Source organism: Coregonus clupeaformis, chromosome 31 (genome assembly GCF_020615455.1).
Source record: "Coregonus clupeaformis isolate EN_2021a chromosome 31, ASM2061545v1, whole genome shotgun sequence".
Classification (NCBI taxonomy): domain Eukaryota; kingdom Metazoa; phylum Chordata; class Actinopteri; order Salmoniformes; family Salmonidae; genus Coregonus; species Coregonus clupeaformis.
Genome location: NC_059222.1, coordinates 8,911,205 through 8,931,596, shown reverse-complemented (window position 1 = coordinate 8,931,596; position 20,392 = coordinate 8,911,205). Strand labels below are relative to the sequence as shown.

Below are 20,392 nucleotides of genomic sequence, written 5' to 3'. Positions count from 1 at the left end.
GTTCCATGTTGCGTTTTGCATCGGCTGAAAGTTGACTGCATTCAATTTGGAACCGGGCTGCCTCCAGGGCGTGAGCCAGGTGCTCGCTATGTCCGAAGGTGACGTCGGCTCAAAACAAGTGACTTAATTAAGTCCTCTGTAGCTCAGCTGGTAGAGCATGGTGCTTGTAACGCCAAGGTAGTGGGTTCGATCCCCGGGACCACCCATACACCAACCAAAAAAAAATTATGCACGCATGACTGTAAGTCGCTTTGGATAAAAGCGTCTGCTAAATGGCATATTATTATTATTATATTATTAAGCACATGTTGTAATTAGTAGAATTTTGTGTTTTTCCATGAACAAGTGATTGCTTTTGATAAAAAACGTTTATCTGCCTTCCCAATGAAAACTAGTTTGAAAATTCAAACATTTATTTGATAGAAAAGAGGAGATGTATATTTCTGGACAATGCACCATGCTGCGTTATTGACAACATGACCGAGCCCTGCAGATTACTGTTCGATTTGACGGGTGCTCCTCGTTCCCCGCTTTCACCCGATGACGTGCCAGGCCATTGCCCGGTTCAACCCAGGCCAGCGTAAAATAACTCCCTCCCTGACTGACTTCCTATCACACCATGACCAACCAATCCTAAAATAGGCCTATTTAAAGCCAAAATCCTTAGTTGCTACGTCCATTTTTGTACTTATAAATTAATGATATATACCCATTGATTCTTGAAGAATATAACATAAATGCCTCATACGCTTAGTTCAACTGTCCTACCCCATCAGAACCCAACATGTAAGCTTATTTTTCTTTAATGTTTCTTAACGGAAATTTAAACAAACACTGTATAGCCTCAAAACATGTTTAAAACTAGTTTATACATTTGATATCTGTGATGCGTGATTTGAAGGAGTCAGGCGCAGGAGGGTAAATCACAGTATACAGAGTTTATTCTGTAATCCATCGTAACCAGTCCAGTGCGCAAAACAGGCGCACTGGAACAAACATGCACACGGGGAAAATACCCTGGCAATACAAAATACTGAGCTCAACCGAGCTCCTAATCCTCACAAAGAACAATCACCCACAAGGACAAGGTGGCAGAGGGAACACATACTAATGAGGGGAATATGAAACAGGTGTGTGTAATTGACAAGACAAGACAAATGGAATGATGAGATATGGAGCGGCAGTGACTAGAAGGCCGGTGACGACGAACGCCGAAGCCTGCCCGAACAAGGAGGGGAGGCAGCTTCGGAGGAAGTCGTGACAATATCATAGATGGTCATATCTCTGTCTATGAATTTGAGAGTGGTTACATTTCTCCAGCCCATCCCTTAGCCCATCCCAAAACAGGGGCGGGGATGTTTTTTGTTATTGTTTCAATTAAGGATTCTAGCTTTAAAAAATATGATTTGAAGGTATTCATAACACCACATGTAATATGCCATTGGTTTTGGGCAGAGACCCGTTTTGGAGTTATGATAAGGTAGCTAAACAGCAATAATGCAACTCACATTTACAGCTATAGGCATTTGTAAATCATAATCTTCAAAATCAAGGGATACATTTCAGCAAAACAAAATTGCAAAACAGATGGATGTTAGCTAGCCTACTATATGGTCAGCTAGTTAGATTTAGCTAGCTACTTTCAGTCAGTCTTTTTACATTTACGTCATTTAGCAGACGCTCTTATCCAGAGCGACTTACAGTTAGTGAGTGCATACATTATTTTATTTTTCATACTGGCCCCCCGTGGGAATTGAACCCACAACCCTGGCGTTCCAAACACCATGCTCTACCAACTGAGCTACATCCCTGCTGGCCATTCCCTCCCCTACCCTGGACGACGCAGGGCCAATTATGCGCCACCCCATGGGTCTCCCAGTCACGGCCGGCTACGACAGAGCTTGGATTCAAACCAGGATCTCTAGTGGCACAGCTAGCACTGCGATGCAGTGCCTTAGACCACTGCGCCACTCGGGAGGCCATCCTGATGTTGATCCTATTTTGTCAATGTACGGTGAGGGAACGGTGAACGGCCAAGTAGCATAATAACGATGTCCGAACCCCTGCCTAGTTCTACAATTTCTACAACAACCCCCGGCCTTGTTGCTGACGAAACTCAGAGGGAGACTTCCAGAGACTGACGATATACTTGTGACTTGAATTATGTAATTCATGTGAATTAATAAAAGGAGCATGAAATTCAAATTTGTGATTCAGCTGTAGACTCATCGCTTGTGTTGAATCGACTACATCAGCTATCTATTACATTTGCCTGGCTGCATAACTTGTCTGTAGCAGCCCGTGTGGCTGACTGACTGCATCTGGGAGCTGTATCTTGACTTTCTCCGTATATATATACAGTATATATTTAAGCAATAAGGCCTGAGGGGGTGTGGTATATGGCCAATATACCCCGGCTAGAGCTGTTATTTCGCACGACGCAATGCGGAGTGCCTGGACACAGTCCTCAGCTGTAGTATATTGGCCATATATCGCAAACCCCCGAGGTGCCTTATTGCTATTATAAACTGGTTACCAACGTAATTAGAGCAGTAAAAATAAATGTTTTGTCATACCTGTAGTATGGTCTGATATACCACGGCTGTCACCCAATCAGCATTCAGGGCTCGAACCACCCAGTTTAAATATAAATAAATATATATACAGTGAGGGAAAAAAGTATTTGATCCCCTGCTGATTTTGTACGTTTGCCCACTGACAAAGAAATGATCAGTCTATAATTTTAATGGTAGGTTTATTTGAACAGTGAGAGACAGAATAAAAAAAAAAAAATCCAGAAAAACGCATGTCAAAAATGTTATAAATTGATTTGCATTTTAATTAGGGAAATAAGTATTTGACCCCCTCTCAATCAGAAAGATTTCTGGCTCCCAGGTGTCTTTTATACAGGTAACGAGCTGAGATTAGGAGCACACTCTTAAAGGGAGTGCTCCTAATCTCAGCTTGTTACCCGTATAAAAGACACCTGTCCACAGAAGCAATCAATAAATCAGATTCCAAACTCTCCACCATGGCCAAGACCAAAGAGCTCTCCAAGGATGTCAGGGACAAGATTGTAGACCTACACAAGGCTGGAATGGGCTACAAGACCATCGCCAAGCAGCTTGGTGAGAAGGTGACAACATTTGGTGCAATTATTCGCAAATGGAAGATACACAAAATAACTGTCAATCTCCCTCGGCCTGGGGCTCCATGCAAGATCTCACCTCGTGGAGTTGCAATGATCATGAGAACGGTGAGGAATCAGCCCAGAACTACACGGGAGGATCTTGTCAATGATTTTAAGGCAGCTGGGACCATAGTCACCAAGAAAACAATTGGTAACACACTACGCCATGAAGGACTGAAATCCTGCAACGCCCGCAAGGTCCCCCTGCTCAAGAAAGCACATATACATGCCCGTCTGAAGTTTGCCACTTAACATCTGAATGATTCAGAGGAGAACTGGGTGAAAGTGTTGTGGTCAGATGAGACCAAAATTGAGCTATTTGGCATCAACTCAACTCGCCGTGTTTGGAGGAGGAGGAATGCTGCCTATGACCCCAAGAACAACATCCCCACCGTCAAACATGGAGGTGGAAACATTATGCTTTGGGGGTGTTTTTCTGCTAAGGGGACAGGACAACTTCACTGCATCAAAGGGACGATGGACGGGGCCATGTACCGTCAAATCTTGGGTGAGAACCTCCTTCCCTCAGCCAGGGCATTGAAAATGGGTCGTGGATGGGTATTCCAGCATGACAATGACCCAAAACACACGGCCAAGGCAACAAAGGAGTGGCTCAAGAAGAAGCACATTAAGGTCCTGGCGTGGCCTAGCCAGTCTCCAGACCTTAATCCCATAGGAAATCTGTGGAGAGAGCTGAAGGTTCGAGTTGACAAACGTCAGGCTCGAAACCTTAATGACTTGGAGAAGATCTTCAAAGAGGAGTGGGACAAAATCCCTCTTGAGATGTGTGCAAACCTGGTGGCCAACTACAAGAAACTTCTGACCTCTGTGATTGCCAACAAGGGTTTTGCCACCAAGTACTAAGTCATGTTTTGCAGAGGGGTCAAATACTTATTTCCCTCATTAAAATGCAAATACATTTATAAAATTTTTGACATGCGTTTTGGGGGATTTTTTTGTTGTTATTCTGTCTCTCACTGTTCAAATAAACCTACCATTAAAATTATAGACTGATCATTTCTTTGTCAGTGGGCAAACGTACAAAATCAGCAGGGGATCAAATACTTTTTTCCCCTCACAGTATATATACTGTATATACAGTGGGGAAAAAAAGTATTTAGTCAGCCACCAATTGTGCAAGTTCTCCCACTTAAAAAGATGAGAGAGGCCTGTAATTTTCATCATAGGTACACGTCAACTATGACAGACAAAATGAGAAAAAAAATCCGGAAAATCACATTGTAGGAATTTTTTATGAATTTATTGGCATATGATGGTGGAAAATAAGTATTTGGTCAATAACAAAAGTTTCTCAATACTTTGTTATATACCGTTTGTTGGCAATGACACAGGTCAAACGTTTTCTGTAAGTCTTCACAAGGTTTTCACACACCGTTGCTGGTATTTTGGCCCATTCCTCCATGCAGATCTCCTCTAGAGCAGTGATGTTTTGGGGCTGTCGCTGGGCAACACAGACTTTCAACTCCCCTCCAAAGATTTTCTATGGGGTTGAGATCTGGAGACTGGCTAGGCCACTCCAGGACCTTGAAATGCTTCTTACGGCTTCACTCCTTCGTTGCCCGGGCGGTGTGTTTGGGATCATTGTCATGCTGAAAGACCCAGCCACGTTTCATCTTCAATGCCCTTGCTGATGGAAGGAGGGTTTCACTCAAAATCTCACGATACATGGCCCCATTCATTCTTTCCTTTACACGGATCAGTCGTCCTGGTCCCTTTGCAGAAAAACAGCCCCAAAGCATGATGTTTCCAACCCCATGCTTCACAGTAGGTATGGTGTTCTTTGGATGCAACTCAGCATTCTTTGTCCTCCAAACATGACGAGTTTAGTTTTTACCAAAAAGTTATATTTTGGTTTCATCTGACCATATGACATTCTCCCAATCCTCTTCTGGATAATCCAAATGCACTTCAGACGGGCCTGGACATGTACTGGCTTAAGCAGGGGGACACGTCTCGCATTGCAGGATTTGAGTCCCTGGCGGCGTAGTGTGTTACTGATGGTTGGCTTTGTTACTTTGGTCCCAGCTCTCTGCAGGTCATTCACTAGGTCCCCCCGTGTGGTTCTGGGATTTTTGCTCACCGTTCTTGTGATCATTTTGACCCCACGGGGTGAGATCTTGCGTGGAGCCCCAGATCGAGGGAGATTATCAGTGGTCTTGTATGTCTTCCATTTCCTAATAATTGCTCCCACAGTTGATTTCTTCAAACCAAGCTGCTTACCTATTGCAGATTCAGTCTTCCCAGCCTGGTGCAGGTCTACAATTTAGTTTCTGGTGTCCTTTGACAGCTCTTTGGTCTTGGCCATTGTGAAATTTGGAGTGTGACTGTTTGAGGTTGTGGACAGGTGTCTTTTATACTGATAACAAGTTCAAACAGGTGCCATTAATACAGGTAACGAGTGGAGGACAGAGGAGCCTCTTAAAGAAGAAGTTACATGTCTGTGAGAGCCAGAAATCTTGCTTGTTTGTAGGTGACCAAATACTTATTTTCCACCATAATTTGCAAATAAATTCATTAAAAATCCTACAATGTGATTTTCTGGATTATTTTTTCTCAATTTGTCTGTCATAGTTGACGTGTACCTATGATGAAAATTACAGGCCTCTCTCATCTTTTTAAGTGGGAGAACTTGCACAATTGGTGGCTGACTAAATACTTTTTTTCCCCACTGTATATCCCCATGGCTATCACCACGAGAGCATGTATGAACTTCTGCTGAATAATACCATCTTCATCATAATTATAAACTACTGTAGCTCTGGCACTGGCACACGCTATTTGTCTCCCCCAGCTCTCTCGGTTTCTCCCATCATCTTATTTAGCCTTGTGTTGGGGAGTAGGCTATCAGGACCACAGACAGAGACTTGTTGAGCAAAATAATTTCAGCACTATGGACAGCTCGATGCCTCGAACAGAAAGACGCTAATTTGCGATAATATAGACATGGTTCTGCACAGTATTTTCTTTTAAGATGAGGTGAGCTTTTTGAACAGGTGAAAGGCAGTGAGTAGAATATGATAGCCTATGGGAAATATTAATTTTATACAAGGGAATTCATTCCTAAAGGAAATAAATCCGCAGAACTCTATAAACTAATGTTTGTGAGGCATAAAAAATATAATTTCGTGATGAATAGAGAAACGTCTCTGGGTATGATGTCACTGTGCATAGAAAGAGACGATTGTATGTGTGGACTCTTAGTCAGGCCAGTGTATAAAAGCATTACCCTACAGGTCGAGTTTAAAAATGAATACATTCTGTATGTGTAGCCTATGCTACTCAGGCTGGCAAAACAACCCCCCTATAACCCACTCTCTAATTTCATTTGGAAGTTACCATAACAGAAATGTCTGCATCCGTTACCATATTTTGTCTGTGCGCAAATTATGAGAAGGAAAAAACTGAATTGCTAGGCAGCACAACTCGACCCACTGTCACAGACATGTTTAACAATACAGTGATCTCTCTTTCTTCTTCGGAATCCCTCCTTCCCTTCTCTCCTCCTCTCTTTTTGCGCACCGTGCTCTACCACCTCAGCTCTTATTCGCTCACTCGCGCTCAAAACATTTGTGCAGTTAGTTCTAGCTTCATCGACTCTTGTGCGTGAGAGCACGCTGATGGATGTGAGAAGTGAAGTAGCCTAGGTTAGATAACATCATGGAAATACTTTTATAACACTTGTAGAGAGATTGTGCACTGGGGAACAATTCTAAGGACAATATCCATATAAATGCAACGTTTTATTTGGAAAAAATAACAACAAATGGTTCTCTATACCTTCATGGATGACGAGGACATTAGTGAAAACGCTCACCAACACGGATGGCAGTGTTCTGCAATGTGCATGTATGTTTTTGGACTTTTCATAATACCAAGACCTTACGCTCTTCTTCTTCTTCTTCGAGTGTCTTCTGAAATGCGCTAGAGGAGCTGAAAGGAAGGGGGAAAAGGACAGCACAATGAGGGGGAAATACTTTCTGCTCGGTTACTTGTTGGTCAAAGTTATGGCGCTGGTCTGCAAAGCAGACGGAGAAGCAGGACAACTGGAGGGCTTTGTCATGATGACGATGTCCAACGGATCCAAGGAGGACGAGGGCGCAGGCTTCTCGGAGCCCCCGCACACGGAGGACAGGTGCCGGGGGTACTATGATGTGATGGGCCAGTGGGACCCGCCGTTCGTTTGCAAAACGGGCGATTATCTGTACTGCTGCGGCACCTGTGGCTTTCGGTTCTGTTGCTCCTACAAGACCTCGCGGCTGGATCAGAGCACCTGTAAAAACTACGACACTCCGGTGTGGATGATGACAGGTCAAACCCCGTTTAAGAAAAACGACCTGCGGCACGACCCCACCAAAGATAAAACGAATTTAATCGTGTATATAATCTGTGGAGTAGTCGCTATCATGGCACTTGTTGGGATATTCACCAAACTCGGCCTGGAAAAGGCGCACCGACCCCAGAGAGAGAATATGACTAGGTGGGTTTCTGTGGTTATGCTGCTGTTGAGCGCGCCGCGAGCTCCTTTCATGCGCTTGTTTTCAAGGAGCTCGCTTGGTGCACACATGTAGGCTAGAGCGCGCGCCACAATAATATTTAACGCTTGAGTTCTAGACTCGGGCTTGCCAGCTTTATATTGGTAAACGACTCTAGGCTACCTTATTGTAATAGCCTTGTCCCTGAAAGTAGGAAGCGAGGATCCAATCTAAATGTGGTTCTTGTTTAAAATTATAATAAGAAATCCCCCAATCAATTACTTTTACGCGCACAATAAAGGCCTCTTCAATGGACAGAAAGTAGCTGTCAGCGACAGTTTATCAATTGGACTAGATTGCATAATGTCATCAGACACTTGTCCACGATGGCTCACCTGTGTGGGCTGCTTGCCTGCTTCACTCGCAGAGAGCACGGGGGCGTGTGTCTCTTGCAGTGGAGAGCGAGGCCAATGCTCTCCACATGCGCATGTTAACTCAAATTAACTTATTCATATGAAAATGTTAAATGTTGTTTTCTCTTGAACACCATGCCCTGTGCACACAACTGTGCACAGCCTGGTCTAATAGACTAGACATATCATAGTAAAGGTAAATCCGAGACACTAAAATGTGTATGATATGTTATGTTTGGTATGGTTACATAAGACAGATGGTTAAGTGGCTGGTCTGGGTGGTCTAGCGTTTTCGAATCTCATCATGGACAACTTTAGCATTTTAGCTAATTAGCAACTTTTCAACTACTTACTTATTTTTTCCTAATTTGCAACTACTTAGCATGTTAGCTAACCCTTCTCATAACCCTAACCATAACCCTTTTAGCTAACCCTAACCTTAAACCTTTTAGCTAACCCTTTAACCTAACTCCTAAACTTAACCTTAACCCTAACCCTAACCCTAACCCCTAGCCTAGATAACGTTAGCCAGCTAGCTAACGTTAGCCACCTAACCACCTAGCTAGAATTCGTAACATATCATACATTTGCAAATTCGTAACATATTGTACGTTTTGCAAATTTGTAACATATAATACGAAATGGGTGATGGACATCCACAAATTAATACATACCATATGAAACATAACATATCATCCTAAATGAAGTGTCTCAGATTTACGTACATAATAATACGAAATGCTCTGAGACCAGTTTGCAGCGCAGCGGTGTTTGGCATAAAATCAAGCACTAGGCATAATTCTTCATTGAACATATTACTTTGTCTGTCTGGCTATTTCTTACATCTGGATGAATGGCAATCTCTCTCTCTCTCTCTCTCTCTCTCTCTCTCTCTCTCTCACACACACACACACACACACAGGGCTGTCCAGAGCGTGTTACAGGTCGGCTGTCCAGGTGAGCAGTTCCAGGGGGAGGACACCCTTGGCATGCATGCACAGCACTATGACACAAGGGCCAACAACCTCCGTAAGTTTCACAGTTTTGGCCCCTATAAGCATAGGTTTTTGGTGGTGATGGTTGTGGACAGCTGTGTGTGGATGTATCTGCAACTTCAGAGACATTTGAGACTGGGAGGGTTGGCCATGAGGGCCCCAAACAGATAATAGCAAACATAATGTGGGCAGGTTGCCTTGTTTCATATTGTACACTGACTCTCAATGAAGCATTTGGTCTCTGTATGGGTATGATGCTTGTATCATAGCCAGATTTATTAGTTTCAAGTGTGGCATTCATTTTATAATCTTAGATGGAGTCATGTGGAGGGAAACAAACTGCCTTATGCTTTAGAAATCCAGTGGTAATTCACAGTTTTATTTTGTCCCATGCCTACATGATTCAATGATTCAAGATGTGTAGGAGAGAGAGAGAGAGAGAGAGAGAGAGGGAGAGAGAGAGAGAATGGAATCTATTTCTGTTGCATCCTGTGGGCTGCAACCACAGTTATGGGCTTTGTGTAAACAACTCAGAAACACAGAAGAGGCTTAATCTAGAGTAATTCATACACATTCCATACTGCTGTACCAAGTGATTCTGATTCCGGTACGATTATATCACCCCCTTTTGTGGCTGGATGTGTTTCGTCCTAAACATTGACAAATTATTAAAACACAAAGCAAGCGGCACATCTAAGCCCCCTCCTACCTGAAAGGATGTATTTTGAGACGTACTGACTGAAACTGAGAGTGTAGCTGACAGTGTTGTTGTCAGTGGGATTTGTTCTATTTTCTTGATACTATCAAACACAATCTGACTGACACACCTGATCATCCGGTGTGACTGTACTGGGCTCCTAACAGCTCTCCTTCGAATCATTTTAAAGTAGGGTCCTTTGTCTCTAATGTCTTCTGGGGTGCTGGTGTCTTCTGTCATCGATTATATCTAGAAATAACTGCCACTGATGCTTTGAAGAGGCAGATGTACCAGGTCTATCCCGCAATAAATAAAGGTTAAATATATATAGATAGAAGTACCAAACATGGGGGGACATGTGTGGAAATCTTAAACAAGGCTCTAGTCTAAAGCAAGGCTCTCTGAAGTATGTATAGTAATGTATGCTGGTTGGATGTGGTCCTTGCTCTTTTCTTCTGCTGCTCTGAGGGAACCCAGAAATAGGATAATATCACCTGGGAGGCCTGGCTGGTGAAATTGTGATTATTAGTGATGTGGAACCCTGCTCCACTCTTTAGTCTGGGGACTTGTGGGTAATCATGTGGTGTTATTAACCCCTGTGATCTGATTAGATCCCCAGAGAGGCTTCATATTGGTTTAGAGGTCTCTACCAGCCGGGAGACGGATTTATCATAGAGAGAGGGATGGATGGAGGGAGTTCAGCTGTGTACCTGTCTTGTTGATCACATTCTATTTTTAGAGCAGACCATGTATTGATTATAGCTTATGGCCAGATTACCCTATTACTGACATTATCAGCAGATCCCATCTTAGCTGTCCTCACCCAGCTTTGGAGAAGAAAGCCCAGGGCAGTTTGTATGGCTGATAGTCATAACAATGCCTCTTTCTGCAGGGCAATGGTGGATAACAAGCATTTTCTCCAAGCACCTCTGAGTATTAGCTAAGGACAAGACTAGAGCAAGCATTTTGTTCCTTATGTCGCTTTGTTTTGACAGCATATGGGATGTAATGCGTAAAAACCCTTTACCATGTATCGCACATGTGAGACATGTCTCACACACCACATCAATGAGTAATACGTCAGATGTCTCCATGTTATGTTAGACCCCATGAGGACTGGGGCCTCTGCTCTGTACCCCTCTACACATTAAAAATTAACAGTTTAGCCTTGGTGGCTCGGGGGCCCTGAACCAAACAGCCCTCCTATCCCCTGCTGGGCTGGTGATCACACTTTCATGTAATCTCAAAACTGGATACTTTTTTAGAATTCTTAAAGAGCTCAAAATCCCATGTCTCTAAGCCTTCAGCATCAAAGCACAAAGTGAGAGATGGAGTGAGAGACGGAGACAGAAATAAAGAGGGAGAGAGACACAGAGAAGGAGAAGGAAAAATGGGGAGAGAGAAGGAAAGAGAAGGAAAGAGAGAGAAAGTGAGAGAGGATGACATGTCGAGACTGTCGGAGAGGATCAGTGCAATGTCAAATATCTTTTGAGTGACAAAGTTGACATACTGCAGGCAGAATGTAACCTCGTTTACATCTGTGAAGGGCAAAGTGTCATAAAAATGATATATAGTCACTGCTGCTTCTGGTAGGATTTCAGAGAAAAAGTTTGTGCTGTTTTGTCACATTGTCAATCAACCTAAACTCATGAGGTGGGACATTGAGAAAAATAGGATAGAAATGGTACATGAGAGCCCGAGGAAGAGAGCAGGGTAGGCTTTCCAGCCGTGGGCTGACTGAGACAGTGATCTGTATTCACAATTCACGTTCACAAAGGTAATTACCTGGCTAGCGGTTATAATCTTCCCTTAAACATCTCCAGATATGAAGTATGAAATCTCTAATAAGTAATTGCTTGGAGATTACAAAGCATGAAGAAAGGCTCTGTCTCCAAAACACTCTCCACTCTTGGATTTCTCTAACCTCATCTACTGTTTATTAATTATGCTGAAATGTATCACCTGCAGCTATTGTGTGTGTGTGTGTGTGTGTGTGTGTGTATGTGTGTGCAAGTGGGTGTGCGATTGTGTCTAAAATGTAACGCTACTGCTGGGTTTATCAGATCACACAGTTCCGTTGAGAGATACAACTTTACCCTGACCTCTAAGTCACCCGTCACCTAAGACTTGTGTCAGTTCTTATCCGGACTCTTCCATCCTGAATCCTACACAGACAGGCATCCAGGGAAGCAGCTACAGACAGGCACAAAGCAAATGAAAATAAAGAAAATTGTCATTTTCCAATCAAGGTGAAAGAACAGGAGCAAGCTAAGGATAAAAGAATGTTCAGCAACTCTAGGAAGGACAATAAGAGTTCACATCAAAAATAGTTATTTATTATTGGCAAAAAATGTGACCCACCACCTGGATTCGGTCCTATGTAGCAACATTTGAAATTGTGTTTTTTACATTGGATAAAAGTAGAGACTCCGGGCTAGAAAATGGTATATAATACACTGCAGTTGAGGAACAATGAGAAAGTAATTCTGCTTAGAAAATTCAGAAACAGTAACCCCAGTTTTGAGAAAATGGCCAGTGAATGTTTTGGTACACCTACTGGAGAGCTCTTCTTTGTCTACACCCATTCAGCATTGTTCACACCCTCTTAAGCCGTAGCCCAATCTCTTTAAGGATTCACAGTGTAGTAAACCACCAAAGATTTCAAGTAGTGAAAGTAGTAGCAAAAAGTAACAGTAAAAATAAACTGTATCTAGTCCTTGGCCTATATCCTAATCTGATTTTGGTGCAGGTCATGTTGTTCTTCACATTACCGTCTCTGGTAAACACACACTATATAAAATAAAATTAAAATGTATTTGTCACATGCACAGGATACAGAAGGTGTAAACGGTGCAGTGAAATGGTTACTTGCATAATGGAGTCTTTTTATCTAGCTAGCTAAACAGTGAACCATAATCCCAACTCTAATGCCGCATTCAAAACAACTGGGAACTCAGAAAAAAAAAACTCTTCCTGGGATTAAAAAAAATAAATTCCAACTCGGGAACTCGGGCCTCTTTCTAGAGCTCCTACACAGATCATACACGTAACTTTAGCTAGCGAGCCAGCCAGCTAACGTTAGCTAGCTAGCTAACAGTACGCTTTAACTTGCAATGAAAATGACTTTCTCACAAAATTAGAAATGTATAATATCTGAAAATGTAGCTAGACTCTTACCCGTATACATGGATGAACACTTCTCCTTCTGTCATGGATGCCATGGTTGCACTTAGTTTGAAGATGTAATCCGGAGACAGGTGTTTTATACAACAGCCTTCTTTCTGTGTTCTCTTTTTGGACTCTCCACATTTGGCAAACATCTCTCTGCTTCACCGGGCATTCCACTGATTTCAAAACTCGGTCAACTTCTTCCATGACAACGACACCGTTTCTTCCCCACCATTGTCATCAGAAGACTCTACAATGTCTGGTTCAATGAAAATGTTTTTACCTAAATCAGGGATTTCCTCATTGTCTGATTCATTTTCAGAGTCAATGAGAGTCAGCATGGCACGATCATCTTCCAGAAAGTAGTCCATCACAACGTTTTCCCACTGAGCTTTGTCTATAGCGCTATTAACTTCAGGGCAGCAATGTTGAGAGTAGTAGCAAAACTTTTTCAGTTCTTTATGATATCTTTAAAAAAAAGCTGCGGTAAACAGGATTATCCACACATACTTAGCAGCTCATGTTTGAGAACTCTGTTTATTAAGTTTTACACACACACAGACAAGACAAAGCAATATAAATAATATACTCAACTAGACAAAAGTACAAATAATACATATATAAAATAAAAAAAATAAAAAAATAATAAAAAATAATAATAATAATAATAATAACTTTAAAGATACCATACTTTAGACAAGTTAAACACACCAGGCAGAAGGCTACAAAAGGTTAAAGGGCAATCTATAGTATAGGGACAGAGCAAACACCTCACCATTGTTCCTGTAAACAGTTAAGGGATGGGGTGGAGAAATGCAACCACTCACAGACAGTCAAGGCCACAGACCAATCATCCACTGGACCAAAAATAAAAAGTTACAATGCTTTAAAATAAAAAATGAATATTGATAATTTTATGTAGGCGTGAACAGAATTAAAAAATAAAAATAACTGGGAAAAACAAGCTCACACCTTAGTCTCTGCCCGGGCGAGATGAACAAGGCATCCGCAGGTCACAATCAATAAGCACATCAACCTTAATGCCCCCCACCCCCCCCCCCACAAAAAAAAACACAGAGAAATGCTCATCCAACCCCTAAGTCACAGGGGGGTCAAATACAGACTTATTTTGGTTTTAATAGGAATGCTATCCGAGGATGGACTGTTTAAAGTAAGACCGGAATGGAGCCCAAGCCTCATTAAACAGTTTGGGGTTCCCACGTGAATTGAATTTAATTTTTTCTAGTTTCAGAGAGCACAACACATCTCTCACCCAATATTTATAAGATGGGGGAGCTGCCATCTTCCAGTTCTGTAGTATTAGCCGTCTAGCTAAAAGAGTTGTATAAGCAACAGTGTCCGACTGGATTCTTGACAGGGGGGTGCTTATGGGCAGTACTCCAAAAGGGCTGTAAGGGGAGAGGGATCTATAACAGTGTTATATATATCAGAGAAACATTTAAATATTAATTCCCAGAAACCTGACAGTTTATGACAGCCCCAGAACATATGCAACAGTGTGGCCGGTTCAATTTTACATCTGACACAGGTAGGATCAAAATCAGAGAATATTCTTCCAAGTCTGGCCCCAGACCAGTGGATACGGTGAACCACCTTGAATTGAATGAGGCTGTGTCTAGTGCTAAAAAGAGGACGAATGCACCCTGCGCAGCACAGATTCCCAGGTGTCTTCCCCAAGTTCCTCCCCCAAATCCTTTTCCCATCGAGTCTTTAAAGGCACCAAAGAAGGGTTCTGTAAGTCATGAATGATTGTATATACATCTGAAATTGCGCCCCTAGGAAGCTTGTTCAGCTCCAGGATGCTCTCTATAGCTGTATTCACAGGCCTATGGGGAAATTCAGGTGTGTTAGCTCTGACAAAGTTCCTAGTCTGGAGATAGCGGAAAAAGTGGGATTGGGGGAGGTTGAACCTTTCCTGTAGCTGAGCAAAAGAGGCAAATGTATCATCAAAGAATAATTGGGCTAGTGAGGAGAGGCCTAGTGAGTGCCAGATGTCAAAAGCCCCATCATTCAAAGATGGAGGAAATAAAATGTTCTGATTGATTGGGCCTGATAGAGAAAAGCCTCGGAGGCCAAAGGCTAAGCGGAACTGATTCCAAATTTTGAGAGACTGCTTTACAATTGGGTTGACACACCTTTTGCCTAGGGACACTGGGAGAGACGAGCACAACACAGAAGAAAGTGCAGCAGGTTTACACGATTCAGACTCCATCTGGACCCAGATTGGTCTAGGGCCAGTAGGATCAGTCTGCAGCCAGTACAGAAGGGCTCTGAAATTTGCAGCCCAATAGTATGTCTGAAAATTTGGTAGAGCTAAACCCCCAATGACTTAGGCTTCTGTAAATGTTTTCTACCAATCCGTGGTACCTTGCCATCCCAAATAAAATGCATGAATGTTTGATCCAGTGAAATAAAAAAAAGATTTTGGAATAAAAATGGGTAGACATTGAAATAAATATAGAAATTTGGGCAACACACTCATTTTAATGACATTAATCCTTCCGATAAGAGAAAGAGGTAGCGCATTCCAAAAAAGCAAAAGATTGTTTCAAACTGTCTGCTAGAGCAACCAAGTTTTCCTGAAACAGATTTGAATATTTCCTTGTCACTTTAACTCCCAAGTAGGTGAATTGATCCCGGACAATCCTAAACTGAGAGCTTGTAAAAGAGCACTTTAAAGCAGCCTTGTTTACAGGAAAAGCTCACTCTTGCCTAGATTCAGCTTGTACCCTGAGATTGATCCAAACCTTTTAAGAACAGATAAGGCGCGTGGCAATGAGGTATCAGGGTTAGAGATAAACAAAAGGAGGTCATCCGCATATAGCGAGACTTTCTGCTCTGAGCCCGTCCAGATTATTCCTTGAATGGCATCATTAGAGCGTAATGCAATGGCGAGAGGTTCGATTGCCAAAGCAAACAACAAGGGGGAGAGTGGACAGCCCTGTCTGGATCCGCGGTGCAAGGGAAAATAGTCAGAGGACAAGTTGTTAGTCCGTACCAAGCCATGGGGGAAAAATAAAGAATCTTTATCCACGCAATGAATTTGGGGCCAAAGCCAAATCTATAAAGGGTGGCTGTTAGGTAATCCCACTCAACGCGGTCAAACGCTTTTTCTGCATCAAGTGAGACCACCACCTCTGGGTCCTCCGACGCAGGGGAGTACAGTATATTCATAAGGCGCCTAATATTGAAAAATAAATGCCTATTTCTCACAAAGCCAGTCTGGTCAGAGTGTATTACTTGATGCAGCGAGCCTTCCATACGGATGGCTAAAAGCTTGGCTAGGATTTTGTAATCACAGTTTAAAAGCGAGATTGGGCGAAAGGATCCACATTCCAGAGGGTCTTTGTTTTTCTTTAATAGTAATGAAATTGAAGCTTGATAAAGACTAGGCGGTAGCTTTGAGGTATTAAGGCACTCTGCAAATAGTCGAGACAAGAACGGGCAAAGCAGACCAGAAAACGTCCTGTAAAATTCGGTTGGAAAACCATCCGGACCCGGTGATTTACCTCTTTTCATTGCGGACACTGCTGTTGCAATCTCCTCAGGTGTAAATTCTTCTTCTAGATAGTCATGGGTGTCTGTATCAATTGAAGGCATATTCAGGCCATTAAAGAAGGAATCAATCAGCAAAGGGTCTTGAGGGGATTCAGAGGTGTATAGCGCAGAATAAAATTGTTTGAATTGATCATTGATCTCTTTATGTATAACTGTGGTGGCACCAGACGGGGTCCTTATTTGTGGGATTAAACGTGAGGCCTCAGATTTACGGATCTGATGTGCAAGGAGTTTACTGGCCTTGTCGCCTTGTTCATACACTCTGTACCGAGCTCGCAAGAGTAGCTGTTCAGCTTGCCTGGTAGAAAGCTCATCAAATTCAGATTGGAGTAGTTGGCGCTCTTTATGCAGATCAGAGGAAGGAACCGTGGCATACTTCTCATCCAATGTGGCTATGGATTCGCTCAGGTCCCGAAGTCGCTGAGAGCGAACTCTGTTTTGGTTGGCTGTATAAGAAATAATTTGGCCACGTAGGGTATGCTTTGAGAGACTCCCATATGGTAGAGCAGGACATACCTGGTGTTGAATTAGTTTCTAGGAATAAGGTGATTTCAGAAGAAATGAAATTGACAAACTCCTTATCTGAGAGTAAAATGGGGTTAAGACGCCATTGATAACACATAGGAGGTCGCTGGGGAAACTCTAGTTCAAGCACTAATGGTGAATGGTCCGAAATAACAATACTCTTGTAAGTACACTGCCGAAGGTTAGGCAAAAGTTTTTTGTCCAAAAAGAAGTAATCAATCCGGGAGTATGTTTGATGAACATGAGAATAAAAGGAATACTGTCTATCTGTAGGATAATCAATAAATGAGAATCTAAATTGGGTATAGCAGACAAAAAGGAAGAAATGAAACTTGTGTCATCCCAATTGGGAGCATAAACACTAGCCAAAACAAGAGGGGTAGAAAACAGTTTACCGGTTACTATGACGTATCGTCCCTTAGGATCAGCGATAACCTCAGAAGCTACAAAGGGAGTGACTTTATCAACCAAAATGGCAGCCCCTCTTGATTTACTATGAAAGTTAGAGTGGAACACTTGACCAACCCAGTCCCTACGCATCCTAAAGTGCTCACCAGTCCTCAAGTGAGTCTCTTGTAGAAATGCAACATTTGCATTCAAACCCTTTAAGTGTGTCAACACCCTCTTACGTTTCACTGGGTTATTAACCCCTTTGGTGTTCCACGAAATGTATTTGATCGCATTGTTTCGGCCCCTCTGGGCATTCCCGTTATACAACCCCGTCATTAGAGCATAGAATGGAAAAGCAATGAGCGCCCAGAAACCCCAGAATAACTTGTCTCAGAGTAATAATGTACGGTGGTAGATGTTGAGAAAAAGTACCGAAAAAAAAAAAAAAAAAGACAGAATGACAACATTAGAACTGAACAATTCAACCCCTCCCCCCACCCCCTCCCCCCATCCCAGACAGTACCTCCCCAAACGAGGTACAAGCCTAAATAGAGCATGTTCTCTTCGCACAGTATGTCTGTGAGAGTGCGGTCTTAAACCTAAACCCACAGTCCCGCTCTTTAAAGTCGTGTTTTGTTAGTGGATCAAACAGCAAAAAGAGATAATCATTTTTTAAATAAAAGAAATTAAGGTGAATCCCTTGTGCAGACGAAATTACAAAAGCACCACTTGTAGATGTATATAATTATAATTATATTCCCAGTCTTATAACAGGCATTTGAGAGAGAAAATAAAGAAAATAAATAGAATGTGTAACGGCTCTCAGCCGAAAACCTAATTTGAAGTAAGGAAATCGTAGTAAGACAATCAAAAAAGATAATAATTATTATTATTATAATAGTTGTCTAGTTGAATGCTGAGACAACTTACAACCAAGACCAAAAAAACTACGTGTGCGCAACGTTTAACGCTTGCTGGGCATAAATGACGCTCTGAGCCTTAAAATTTAAGTGAAGACCCCCAAAAAACGTGTCGCCTCGGGAAGCATTTACTGTTTACTGGGTCAATGCAAACGGATGCAGTAAGCAAATAACCAAGAATATTTTGAGTCACTGAGACACTATGTAAACAAACTGAATAGGTGAGCAAGACAGCCTAGAAAACACAGGAGTATAGTAAAACCGCAATACAATGAGATTAAAATGACTGAATGCTTGTAAGGCAAGCACACTAGATGATCAAAACATTAGATCACATCAAATAAGCCTGAATGGGTACGCCAACCCCCCAACTATACAAAATTAGCATGTTGTAGCTAAACATAGTTGTACCACAGGTGGGTTACTTACTATCCACAGTTCGCTAGCAATGCTGAACTATGAGCAAGTTCAAGACTTCTTGATGTGACGTTGAATGTGAGAGAGAGCCTCATCCGGAGATTCAAATGTGTAGTCTTTACCATCATGAGATAGCCATAAACGGGCCGGGAATCGCAGTCCATACTTCACACCTGGATGGTCCCGAGTAGTCGTTTGGCCTGTCCGAAAGCTGCGCGCTGCCTGGAAACAGTGGGGGAGTAGTCCTGGTAGATGGAGAAGCTCTGTCCTTGAAAGCTCAGAGTGGTATTGCGGGCTCGTCGGAGAATCTCCATCTTCTCACGGAAAAAGTGCACTCGAAGAATTATGTCACGGGGCCTCTCCCCATCCCGGGGCTTTGGGCGCAGCGACCGGTGGGCACGATCAATCAGGGGCTTTTCATCCAAGGCTAGAACATCCTTCAGCAGCCCAGAAACGAAATCCGTGGCGCGAGGCATTTCCGCTGACTCTGGGACTGATACCAGTCTCAGGTTATTGCGGCGAGAGAATCCCTCCAAACTTACACAGCTCTCCTTCACCTTTTTCAAGTCCGCAGCTAGGCGTTTCACGTCAGCCTCCAGGGATGTAGTTAAGTCGGAGACATTTGTAGCGAAGGTCTCCAGTGCTGCAATCGTTGTAGTGTGCGACTCCATTGTTGTTTTGAGTGATGCGATTGCCGGCACCGTCTCGTTCCGCAGGATGGTTAGATCTGCTTTTAAAGTATCAGAAACCTCCTTTATTCGGGCCTCAATCGTAGCAACCACCTCCGTTTTCATTTCAACCATCTCAGAGCGTAGTAGTTTGATGGCCTCGAGAATGTTCACTTCAGCGCCGCCAGGCTGGCCGCCCCTCCGGGTAGAGTATCAGTCCCCGGGTCGTCAGGCTCAGGGGAGGGCGGTGATGAGAGTGTGTCTTGTAGGCCGGGTTTTCTCAAAGTCATGTTTTTGGCCTTATGTTTCGTCGACATGCTGATATTTGGAAGTAAAGTAGTCTTGGTTTTTACGGGAAGGGATCACCAAAATAATATATGAAAATAAATACGGTTTTGCTGCAAAATTCACATAAATTTTAAAAATACCACGGGAGCAAACGGAAAACACGTCAGTCGCACATGGCGTCCCTCCAATTCCCCAGCAGCTCATGTTAAAGACAGAAGCATGCTACATGGCAGACCAATCCGAACTCATCTCTCGGCATGTCCAGCCCAACTATTATCTCAGCCAATCATGGCTAGCGGGAAGGTTCCTGTATTTTTCCATGGCTAAACCAACAATGCTCGTTATTTAACAATTGTATTCGTATTTACAGATGGCATACAAGTTTGTTATTAAGGCACATGAAAGTTTACATGTTCTAGAAGGCATTTCTGCCCCCCAAAAAACACGTTAAAATGCCTCTCCTGTGATGTAGTAATGAGCAACATACGCCTAGTTTCTTGAAACCGGTCACAAATGTATACTGTGAACTTCCATTGTCCTCCTAAGAGTTGCTGAATGTTTTTTAAAAATTCATTGTCCACCTAAAAGTTGCAGAATGTTTTTTAATCTACAGACAGACCTAGGCCCCACGTGCTCCTCCGTTCCTGTG

At 42.8% G+C, this 20,392-nt stretch overlaps 1 protein-coding gene and 1 non-coding gene across 2 annotated transcripts in view; one reads left to right on the top strand and one right to left on the bottom strand.

The window, feature by feature from the left end:
• Nucleotides 1-1,737: 1,737 nt before the first annotated feature.
• Nucleotides 1,738-1,818, bottom strand: trnap-ugg. Its single transcript has one exon. It is a non-coding gene; the product is annotated as a tRNA-Pro (tRNA).
• Nucleotides 1,819-6,791: 4,973 nt separating this feature from the next.
• The window catches only part of LOC121547033 (protein shisa-9A-like), a 51,414-nt gene continuing 37,813 nt past the window's right edge, over nt 6,792-20,392 (top strand). Inside the window, exons 1-2 of the mRNA XM_041858130.2 lie at nt 6,792-7,688; nt 9,019-9,125. Coding sequence (XP_041714064.2) covers nt 7,171-7,688; nt 9,019-9,125 — 625 coding nt within the window. The 5' untranslated portion in view covers nt 6,792-7,170. The remainder of the gene's footprint in view (nt 7,689-9,018; nt 9,126-20,392) is intronic.